Raw genomic sequence first — 11,787 nt, forward strand, 5'->3', positions numbered from 1 at the left:
AAGCTATCATATAAAAACACATACACAAGAGTCCAGTGGAATATTTCTTTTTGCTGCAGAATCAAGTCAATAAATCAATGTGCAGTGACTATGCTGTTAGATAAGGCAACTTGAGAAATAGAATGCCATTATAATATGAATATTAGTATTAATTACCATTGTTAGTAATAATTACCATTATTTGTGATTAATTAGCATTACAGAAACAAGCAGATGAAGTCTTAAAGGATCTGCAGTGAAATCATGGTGAAGCTTGATGTGTGTGTGGAAGGTCCTTTTCGTACCACCTCCCAAAGAGTGTTACACTCAAAACTGGCTTTGATGTAGGAGCCCGACTTCTCAGACGTCCATCAGTTAGCACCTGGTTATGAAAAAGGAAAATAAGCAGGAGCATCATCACAGCAGCACTACTGCATGGCAAACACAAAATCCTATCTTCATTAACGCTGATCTAGCTGAGAGAGCTCCAGTCTCAATTGGAGCTAGCAGGACACCTGAGAAGAACTACATTTCTGTGCTGAGGGAGATCTTGTTCTAGAGGATTTGGGGGAAGAGGGAAGAAGAGAATTGCCAGGGTGGACTTACTGTATGAATACAAGCAGGAAAATCAGACAGAAATAAAGCTGCCTTGAACTCAAGGCAGAGGACAGAGGACACTGATAACAACTAAGTTGCTCCTGTGTCTTGTAGTGGCTTTCTGACCACTGATGTCTGACAAATCACAAGGGTGTCCCATTACCTCGAACTCCCCAGGGGCCAGCTGCACCCCACTGTACAGCACTTCTGGGAAGACGTAGCTGGTGCCAAACGTGCCGCTGAGGGAGAACATCTCAAACTTGGTCTGAGCCATCTCCACGGGCTGCCCACACGTGCTCAGGTTTGTGCTTGGGCACTTGAGCAGTGTGCAGATCTGCGGGGAGGGGGAGACAGGAAGGTATTTAGCAAGACAGAAACACTGGTAGGAAAGCCTTGCGTTATCAAAGCTAATGTGTGTCAGAGTAGGTGAGAGTCACAGGATCTTTTTCGTAATCCTTAGGCGACTTCTTTTCAGTTGTAGCTTATTTTTTCACCCTTTGATCTGATTGGGAGTATCCCAGACCTGCATTGCCTTAGTCTTATTTTATGAATAGATTGTCTCTGATGTAAGTGTAGCCAGAGCACTTTATTTAATCTCTGAAGCCCAATCCTGTCCCTTCCACTAATTCTTCCAATTGCCAGTTATCTTATTTGAAGGTTTCTTTCCCACATGTCTTAGTAAGATGTGTTTGTGAATGGAAATTTTAGGCAAATGAAACAAAATCCTCCACAAGTACAAGTGTACACCCAGGCCCTCTTACTGATATTTGTACATGTTGCTAATGACACTTCATTAGATGGCCTGGTGTCTATGGGAAGTCTGAATTAGATGTTCTGTGTCCAAATCCTAGTTAATATAGGCCAAGGAGATGAAGTTAGCATCTTTTGTTACAGTTTTGTGTTAGTAGTTGCAGTCCACAGAGGAAAATAGGAATCAAAATGCTGTTTCCCTTTTGTCCTGAGAGCTAATTATCCAGCTGATAAATGTTTATGGTCTTCATGAGGAAATATGAAATAGGGCTAGCACTCCTTTGTTTCAGGAATGATTTGAAGGATGTTGGCTGGTTTTGCTCATAGGTGACAGAGTTTTTTAGTTGTCTGGTGTTGGGGGAAAGAAGCATATTTGCAAAAAATCAAAAGTATTATTCATCAGCAAATACAGTTTTGTGTTGAAATGCAAATAAGCAGAGAAATAAGGAATATATTCTGAGGAAATGAAAAAATACTGAGGGAAAAAGGAAGAGTAGAAATTCCTGTATTCTCTAGAACTTTCAATACTGGCAGAGACTATCTGGCAACTTCCATAACCACTGAAATAAATTTTACAACTAAGCTCACCAAGAACTGAATTTATTCAAGCTACCTTCCTAAAAGCATTAGATGAGCTGTTTGCTGGATAACACCTTGTCTCACATCCCAGAGTCTGTACCATCTGGTACACAAAGGCCATGCTGACAGACAGAAGTAACTAAAAAAAAGTATAATCTGCTGGCACAATAACTTAATTATGAAGGCAAAGGATGTTTTCAAATATGGCTTTAAGCAAATACAACCAGGATGTAACTCACTGTCTTCCCACATATTTGATTAAAAGAGAGGAAGAGAGGATATTTCCACTAAAAGACATAAGCCATTTAAGTAAGCTTCATTGCTATGATTTGGATAATGACAAAAAATTAACATCTCTGTGACTCTAACTTATCAGAGCATCTCATAAAGATAGCTATGATCAACTGATTTTTAACAGTAACTCTTTGATGAAGATGCAGTGAGACCACATCTGGAATACTGTGCCCAGACTCCTCAGTACAAGAAAGACAAGGAGCTACTGGAGAGTGTCCAGCCGAGGCCACAAAGATGATGAAGAGTCTGGAGCATCTCTCTTATGAGGAGAGACTGCGGTAGCTGGGCCTGTTAAGTCTAGAGAAGACTGAGAAGGGATCTCATCAATATATACAAATATCTCAAAGGTGTGTGCCAAGACGATGGTGCCAGACTCTTTTCAGTGGTGCCCAGCAACAGGGTGAGGAGCAATGGCCATACCAGCATAAGAAGTTTCACCTCAACATGAGAAAGAACTTTTTTACATTTAGGGTGGCAGAGCACTGGAACAGGCTGCCCAGCGAGGTCTTGGATCCTCCCTCTCCGGAGACACTCAAAACCCATGCAAATGCGTTTCTATGTAATCTGCTCTAGGTGATCTTGCCCTGGCAGGGGGATTGGACTATGTGATCTTCAGATGTCACTTTCAACCCTAACTATTCTCTGATTCTGTGAACAGAGGAGATTCAGAACATTTACTGCAGATATTCACAGAAGAGAACTTAAATTTAGCCAATATTTCACACCCCCAAAAATAGTGAGTGCACTCTGGACATTTAAAAGACATTTAGAGACCTCTCCACTGCATTTGTTGGATTTGAAGGTAAATAGGCTTGGAAGTTTTAGCAGCTTCTTTCCATTACTAACAAACAGGGCACTAGGACTCCAGTGTAGAAGAGGATCATTGTCTTCTCTTTTTCCATCACAGAGCTGAAGGTTTCTCCCTGTAAATAAGCTTCCTAAAGTAAGTAACCCTCTCCAAGGAATTACCTGCAGATAGTACTGTCCTTCAACAACATGAAGGCCATCAAAAGCACCCAGCACATAAACTTCATCATCTCTTTTCTCTGCCATCTTGTAGCTCAAGTGACAGCAGAGGTCTTTTTGGCAGAGAGTGAGATTCCCCCCAGGCTTAGTGAGCTCAGTGAAAGTAAAGGGGTCTTCAAAGATGATTCCAGTGAATTCATGGTCATTCTGTGAGAATCTTTCAACACTCAAAGCATATGAGTTCCAGCTGACAGCAGGCGGGGAGGCAGGAGAAAGACGAGGGTGTGCATCCAGTTCGGCAATGAGGAGGTGACCGTCTTCAGTTTTCATGTTGTAGGAGTATGCTCTGGCTCCAGCTGGTGCATAAATGCCGCTCCCTGAGGAGAGCGCAATAGTCAGTCCAGGAAGAATTTAAAAAATCATGTTGTCCTTCTAAGTGGCTCTACTGATGGCTTATCCACTATTCTACACAGATTACAGTAATTTTAGTCTCATCAAAGGTGACCATTAGTAATTTGGTACACAGAGCTCATGCTTTGGCAAAGAATAGCATTTATTCCCTTAGATGAGGTCTGCTCAGTATAGCCAAAGGCAGAGAATGTTTGGTTATTTTTATGTTATGTTATGATTATATTTGTGGCCTCCTCAGTTTTTTTTTCTCCTGTATGCAATAGAGTTGATAATTCCTTTTTTCTTGGCTGATTGATGTGAAAGGACCATCTACTGATTGAGATGATCCAAAACACAACACAGGCAAGTATCACAAGCCTGTCCTGGTGAACAGAAGCAGAGAGCAATTATCCAAGCCCCTTTACACTGGCTGAGAACTCCTCCCCACATGGGTGATTCACATCTGAGCAGTACCAAGCAACAGAGGGAATCAAAGGTCTGTCATACCCATCACTGCAGAAGCCTGGCAGGCATTTCAAATGAGAAGTCCCAAGACAGTGCTGTGGTTGCACATCTCACTGAAGGTACTGCTCTAACTGAAATATACTATTCCGTAAGCTGAGTCTAAAAAAATCAATGCTACATTCTAAAATGAAGATGTGGACTTCTTAGCAGCATTACTACAACAGGCCTGAATATGTGTTTTTAATGGTTTTCCGCAACAGTGTTAAATATAGCTATACAAATAAGTCTTTCATCTGGCCAGAATGAATGCAACCATGTATATGGTTTACGAGTATATTTACAGTTTGGCATTCACTCATAGACTTAGAAGTGGAGAGAAAAAGAGCCTTAAAAGCCTCAAATATTTCTGTTCTGGTATAAGGGCAGTAACCTACTACTTGTTTAGAGCCATTAAAAGAAAGGATAATCCTAAGAAGCTAGGGCAAAGAAAACACTACGAGTTTTGCTATGTCTTGTATGAAAGCAATAGGAACGAGATCCATCAGGTTTAAAATTTGGTGACTAGACTCTTCACCTTCCAGATAAATACATTATATTCCTCTGCAAAATCACTTTGTAGAACAGGAAATAAGAGATTCATGGTTATAAAGATTTTTCGACAGAACGAAAATTAAATTACCTGTCATTGCCATGCTAGTGTTGTGAGTATTGGCAGCTAAGACATTGACACGCATGCCCATAGCCCAGGAAGAGTGAAACTCAACTGCAGTCAGAAAAGGCAGGACATTCATCCAAGCTGTTGGGAAGAGCACAGTGTCCACCTGCATCTTGCTCACCAGGACCACAGCAGGCTCATAGAAGAGGATGTCAAAGCAAGTGAAAATGCCAAACTTCCCAAAAGGAGTCTCAAAGGTGACAGCTTCTGGTTCTTTTGGGTAATTAAACTGACTTTCTCCCATAAAAAGATTATACTGCAGGGGAAGGAAAATAGAGAAACCAGTTAGAGGCACTTACTAACCATATGTCTTGGAGTCATTCCCTAAAGCTGTTCAGAATGACTAGAGAAAATTTTTGACCTGTGTTGGAAGCCCTCACAGGTAGGAAATCAGGCTAAAATTGTATGATCATAGTACCCAAAATACGGAACACATATTGCATATTGCCCTGGCATCTAGCTAGGAAAGCAGCCAGCTGCCTTCAGGTCTGTTGGTGTCATCTGCATAAGAATAATCTCTCCACTCCCCCCACCTAGTTTATACTTCTGGTGACCCAAATGCAACTAGAAGAGAAATAGTAATGTAAGAGAAGCATGGGGGATCTGGTGCCAAGAGACAAAGTTGGTGACCTTGGTGTGGAGATGCCCAGAAGCACTGGAAGTGCAGAGCACCAGCATGAAGCACAAGGCAGTACTGGGGACACTGCAGAGTAGAAAACAAAGGCTGTGCTGATGGGGGAAAGGCAGATGATCTCAGCCAGCAGAAAAACTGAAGTTTGTGACATTCTCCATTCTCAGCTTTCCAACATTTTCCTTCTTCCTACACATACATGTTTACTAAGAGTCCTTTATCCATGTCCAGATGGTTTGGAAGTAAACATGGACGCCAAGCCAGAAAAGAAGTTCAAGTTTACTTAACTTGTAATTCAGCACCTGGGCCATGGCAGGCTGGGGGACAGACTTGCATTATCAGTGTTTCACTCACCCAGTTTGCTCACAAATTGGTATCTTGGCATCATCTCTGAACAACCAGATGAAATACTGGGCCCAAAGTGCATTAAATAAACTGTCTTCACTCTAGCCACATTGGCATGTTATCTGGCACATGATTCATAAACAGCTTTGATGGAATTTGCAGGTAGACACTTAATACTGAAAGAAGAACTGTCATTGGGTGCAAATGTTTTAATGTCTTTATCTCTTTTTACACCTATCCATTGTTTTGTTCAAGTAATTCCCATTGTGCAAAAACTGTGCCAAAACAGCATAAAGAAAAAAAGGTCCTGCCTCTCTGAAATCAGACTACTCATCTATGATGAAATACAGATGAACATTTTGAAACCCTGGAACATGAAGTGGTAGCCTGGTGAAAAGCTGGCACTAAAAACTGAAGCTGCTCAAGCAGCAGAATTTCCAGTAGTAGTGAGTTAATGAACTGAGGAACTCAATCAAAACCATATGCCCCTAAATTGCACCAGAGCAATCATTTTTCATTCCAGTCTGTTCTGAGAAACATGACAGCAAACACAAATTTGGCATCAATGTTTCATAGCAAGAGAGATATTCTTTTAAATTATAAAGAGAAGCAAAACTCTGGCAGAGGACAATGACTGGCATCTAATTCTCTTCCCAAATTGACACATTTTGGAAGTAGTGGGAAATTAGTTCCTGTCTCTCCAAGGCCACTTTACCTTGTGGTAACGAGCCACCAGTTTCCCCTGTGGGTCAAAGACAACATCTGTATTGTAGTGGTAGCGACCATCACTGGGGCATTTGGGATCACTGGAGTTACAGGGCTTCTTGTCCCCAATATTTGCAACCACATAGATGGAGTTATTTCTGGCCATGCAGCTGAGTCGTTCCTGCACTGGTGCTGGACCAAATCTAATGTATTTTAGGGAAGGAGAAAAAAAAAATTAACAGAACTTGTGCTGTCAGTGGTGTCCATCTCCGGGGTGCTTGAGGTCACACCAGCAGCACCTCCAACCCCGCAGCCACGGCAGGGTAGGCAGATAGACAGAATTGCTGCAGTGCTTCCTCAGATTGGTTCCTGCACCCTGGGGTAGGTCCTGGAGACCTTCCATTGGCCTCTGCAGGGACATGCCTGACAGTCCCCTCCAGCACCTGGAACATGCTCTGCAGTAAACAGATAAACCTCAGGCTGGGCAAGGGCAGGAGAGACATCTCTGGGCAGAGGAAGACACTAGCTTGGTGTCACACAAGCGAATATTTTAGGATCAGGCATACTGACACCTGAGGACTGCAGCTCTGGGCCCTTAGCACGCTAAGCAGAGTTGAGCTGTGGAATAGTGCAGATGCTATGGTCAAGGCAATTCAGCAATTCATCTCCTCCCATGGACAGGAGCACACAGACCTGTAACCATGGCATGAAGAGCAGTGGGCTATTAATTTCAAGATATGTCAGGGTCCATGTGCCAGAAACTGGCAGCACCTCTGAAGCACCCATACCAGGCCATAAAGAGAGCAGCCATCCCCCTCTGTAGTGTGGCAATGCCTACGGCTTTGCAAGGTGTGCGTGGGTCGCACAAGGAGCACCACCATGCAAGATACACATACAGCACCAAGGAATAAGGCATGCCAGACACTGATGGCAAGTGTTATAGTCCCAAAAGCCGCTAGTGAAACCCCTGATTTGGAACAGAGGAGGCATGCAGATCACCTCTGCAAAACCCATGTGATGCGCTAGAATAAAGACCTGCTTAGACACACTGCCACCCCACACTCCACCTTCAGTGAAAGATGGTATATTTTAGCTACTTATAGCTCAGAAAAAGGTTGCACATCCTACGCTACTCCCCATTGTGACTCTTCTTCTTGGAAGCACTGAGTTATTATATCCTCACAGATATAATAACATGCTCTAAGCTCCTCCTCATCAAGCAGGTGTAGAAAGCTGTGGTGAAAAGGGCAGACCACGGCTGTAATTCCATGGCTGAACAGTTATTACTTGCTGTAGAAGTCTAGAGTCCAGTGCTCAGCTATAGGTTGGTTTGTCACTGCTGGCATATGCTGCTTGAATGACAGATCATGTTTTACAGCACAGAGACTCTAGCAGTTCAGACTTTATCTTGCCTTAATTGTGGAAAACCAAGATTAAAAGTTTCTGTGTTGTTATCATTTAGAAGTTTGGACTTTAACTACTGACCTCATCACCTCTTATTATCTGCTCAGAAACTAGTTCTTGGCTGCCCACAAAAATGGTCTGTATGCTTTTGTTTCAACACGTCATTTGTAAAGGACAAATAAACCAGAAAACCAAAGAAATACTAGTGTTAATAATTTACGGTCAGTTCTATTCAAAATAGTGTGGAAAAACCAAAAGCAGAATGAGAAGCAGGATATTCTGGCATTGAAAAAAGACATTTACTCAACTTTTAGTAACCCAAAGTCTGTATGTTGTTTGAATTTCTCCTTAAAGTGTCTAATTAAAAAAAAAAAATTTAATGTTTCCCTCATCAATTAGTCATGGACATGCTATATATTTAACCATGTAACTACCTTCATACTCAATTTTAATTAAAACTTACGTCACAGGCATTAGCAGTTCTCAGTCATTTAGTGTGAGCTGCTCAAGACTCCAGGAGATAATAGTTTGAAATCACATAAAGCACTGCAGAAGGAATCACCTTGAGGGGTCAGTGCAGGGAATCCAATTCACCACCGGATCAGGGATATCCTCCAGGTAAGGGTAGATGGATTCTCTTGTGAATCGCCAGCCGTAGATGCCATCTTCAGGAGTCACAATGATGTGGGCACCCTGTCACAACAGGCTCCGTTAAAAGGACACCCATCAACAGACAACCAGGAGGGTCAGCAGGAGCAGAAAAACACTGATGGACAACCCTCACGGCACCCCCATACCTTCTGGGCAGCTTCCTTGATGGCCCTTTCCAAGACATCCATGTTTTTGTTCATCAGGGCCAAAGCATCATCGGGGGAAATAGGCTCCTCGGTGGGATCAGGCAGGATGACGGCATGCTCGTAGACGGCTGCGATGAAGGTGTCGGAGGCAAGGGCCTGAAGGGCTGTGAGTGCAAGCACCACAGCAGGCAGGAGAGCCTGGGAAGGGAGCATGGCTGGAACCTCCCAGCTCCTGCAGTGCTCTGGACAAACAGTGCAAAAGGAATATGCACAGAAAAGAGAAAGGGGACAAAGTTTAATTTGAGAGAGGGAGGAATGAACTGCAGGTCTGTTAAAGCACTGCATTGGAACCAAGTGTGACGTATAGGAAAGTATTGCAGCACACAGTAAATCATTTAATAGGTCTGATTAATCACTATGAGCAAGTTCACTTTGGCTGCTTTGAGACAGTTTACTCCACTGCTATCCTGCAGAGGACCTAGCATGACAGAGCTCAAGGATGTCTTAAAAAACGTCTTTATTTTAGTATCTTCATATTCCTCAATTCCTGTGCTATGTGTCAGTATGTGCAGCTTGCTTCTGAGTTTCTTTAGACCAAAGAAATTACATTAGCATCCCACTGTACCTAGATGTCATACACTCAACACCCCAGCAACAGAACTGTCCCTTGAGTTAATCCCAGTGTCTCTCCCAGTCATTTCTGTTTAGCTGTGCATCACTTTCCAACAGCCTTCCACCAGAAAATATTAATCTGGACAGAATTTTTCCTCTGAAATAAGGCATGGAAGTACCTCATTGCCTGGCTCTTGCTAGCCTGAAGCAAAAGAGCAGGCTATTTCACCTGGTGCAGTAGCATGCCTGCTCCTCTGCACACCCTTCCTGTCCCCAGGAACATGCTCTGCTCACTTTTAATCTTCAATTCATTTCAAATCCATTTCTGGCTGAGACATTTTCCATTTTTTGACTTCCTTGTATTTGCAGTATTCTCATTTGGAAAAGGCTATCTGAGCAGCAGGAAGCAGAACAGGCTGGCTGCTTTCAGCTACAGCAGACTGTCACTGGAGAGCTGATTCAGAAAAGACAGACCTGCGGATGAATGCAGATACCACAGTGGTCTCTCACAGAGTACTGCTGACTGAGAGTTTCAACCATTCGGAACATTGATTTCTATCAATGGTGATGTTCACCCCGAAGTACTTCTCCACACACATTACTAGATACAGCATGCTCAGTCAGTACAATGAATACGAGCCTTTTAAAGGCTGCACTAGAGCTTTCAGTGACACTTGAACTAATGGACCTTTGAAGCCTTCCTCCCTCCCTCTCTGCCTCACTTTTTTACCAAATCAAACATAGGTTGAATCACATCAACCACAGTCAGTGGTTGATATCGGCGTGCAGGAAAAGTAGCAAATGCTGCCTGGTTTAGCACTAGTGAGGACACCAGCCAGAAAGGTGACTGCCCTGCCAGGGCTGAGCAGGAATAGTTACAAACGCAGTTCTAGGGGAATGCCCCACAAAATCCGAGTCCCACTGCTGGGACAAGGTGCAGGGGAGTTGTCCCTGTTTGCCTCTGCACCAGCAAGCACCGCTGCCTCCTTCCTGCAGAGCTGGGAGCTCGCCTAGTGTAGTGGTTTGGTCCAAAATACTCATTACTGTTTATCTGCTGTGAGATAAGAATCAGGAGAATGCGGGCAACGATCTCGCTCCCTCTCGCAGGTTCTATCAGATCCCAGAGGAAGCTGTAAGCACCCCTTAGCAAGGACATCCCTTCCGGGACTATGCTTGCTAACCTATGACACCCAGGAACAAGGAACTGACACCAGTTCACCAAACAAATCCACTGAACAAACTGAAGAAAACTGCCCTGGGCCGGCTTATACGCGCCTGTGGACAATGTAAGGGGAAACTTATCTAGAGCTCCGCCTACTTTCCACCCCTCTCTCCTCCCACTCCACTCTTCCCACGCCTGTACTGCACCTGCCCCCATCCCTGCTACTGCCTGAAGGTGGGGGTTACCTGAGCACTTACTCTGTGAACACAGGATGCGATTTGGTGCTAAATGAGCTCAGCTGCAGAGGGAGTCTGGCGTCAGAGTGCGGTCCTGCTTCTTGTCTTGTGCTTAGGGGGAGCGTGAGGAAGAGCGGTGCGCATTCCAAGGGTTAAGCCTGCCCTGGAGAGGGCTGTGTGAAAGGTCACTCCGGCAGCCACGCAATCACTGCCGGGCACTGAGCGCATGCGAGCAGGAGTCGGGAAGTCAGAAGGCGCTCACTTCTGGCAGCAGCGCTTACTGGTGTTACTTACGCCGTAACAGGACACCTTTTCTAGGGCGCAGATATAAAGATACGGTGCTTTTCCTGCCCAAACTCTAGAATGTTTCCCATTACGTCTACTATGTGAATTGCAGAGGGTTTCCGTTTGATACTTCTACTTTGTATTTAAAACATTCCCTTTGTTAAAAAACAAACAAAAAAAGAGATGGATTTTGCCTCCTACAAGTCTTTTTTTTTTTTTTTTTTTTATTTCCTAATTTTTTTGGTCAGATTAAATCAAACAATGTTTGTAATTCCAAACAAACCTGCAGATCAAACAACAGAATTAGGCACGGATAGAAATCTTAGCTGGGACACACAAAGTAATCCAGTCCACTTGCCTAAGAAGTACAGTCTGCCCTGCCCACATCCGCACACGTGCCAGCGTGTCCCACCTGTTCCAGCTGTTCCCTCGCCTCACCCAACACCTGCCGGCACAGTCCCAACTCTCCCTCGCACTGCTACGAGCAACCATTCAATGGGAAGACAGACATGCTCCTGAAAAATTCCCTGTTTTGAGCATTTTTGATGCTCAAACAGTTATCAACAATTCTGTGCTAGGGAAATTTTCCACACCCTAAAAATGTCACCAGAAAGATTTAAGTAGGCTCCTCCAGCTGTGAGTCAGGCCAGGGTGTGGTAACACCCTGCTACAGTGTGCCGAGCTGAAGGACTGTTTCTCGAAGGAACATGTTTTTGAGACTTGTTTACTTTTCCAAAGGAAATAAGAATCCTCAAAGGTTCTGTTAATCTCCTGTTTACAAAAGTGAGTGCTCAGAAGTGGGGTGGGAACAGTGTTGTGGAAATGGCTTCTAATATTCCACCAAAAATTTCAAATAATTAAAGGCTGGTTTTTAC

General features: G+C 43.8%; 1 protein-coding gene across 2 annotated transcripts; it reads right to left on the reverse strand.

Moving 5' to 3' along the window:
- Positions 1 to 31: 31 nt before the first annotated feature.
- On the reverse strand, positions 32 to 11,722 carry LOC125322796 (pantetheinase-like). 2 transcript variants are annotated; one of them, XM_048296963.1, is made up of 8 exons: positions 10,649 to 11,722; positions 8,618 to 8,859; positions 8,383 to 8,513; positions 6,427 to 6,619; positions 4,700 to 4,991; positions 3,169 to 3,542; positions 740 to 910; positions 32 to 361 (listed from the first exon to the last, which is right to left on the reverse strand). In XM_048296963.1, the coding sequence occupies exons 2-8, from the start codon at positions 8,828 to 8,830 to the stop codon at positions 242 to 244; spliced, it is 1,494 nt and encodes a 497-aa protein (XP_048152920.1). In that variant the 5' UTR covers positions 8,831 to 8,859; positions 10,649 to 11,722; the 3' UTR covers positions 32 to 241. The 2 variants fall into 2 exon arrangements, with proteins under 2 accessions (XP_048152920.1, XP_048152921.1); XM_048296964.1 differs by having other exon boundaries at positions 10,637 to 11,722.
- Between the last annotated feature and the right edge of the window lie 65 nt (positions 11,723 to 11,787).

The sequence above is a fragment of the Corvus hawaiiensis genome, chromosome 3, assembly GCF_020740725.1.
Source record: "Corvus hawaiiensis isolate bCorHaw1 chromosome 3, bCorHaw1.pri.cur, whole genome shotgun sequence".
In the NCBI taxonomy this organism is placed as follows: Eukaryota; Metazoa; Chordata; class Aves; order Passeriformes; family Corvidae; genus Corvus; species Corvus hawaiiensis.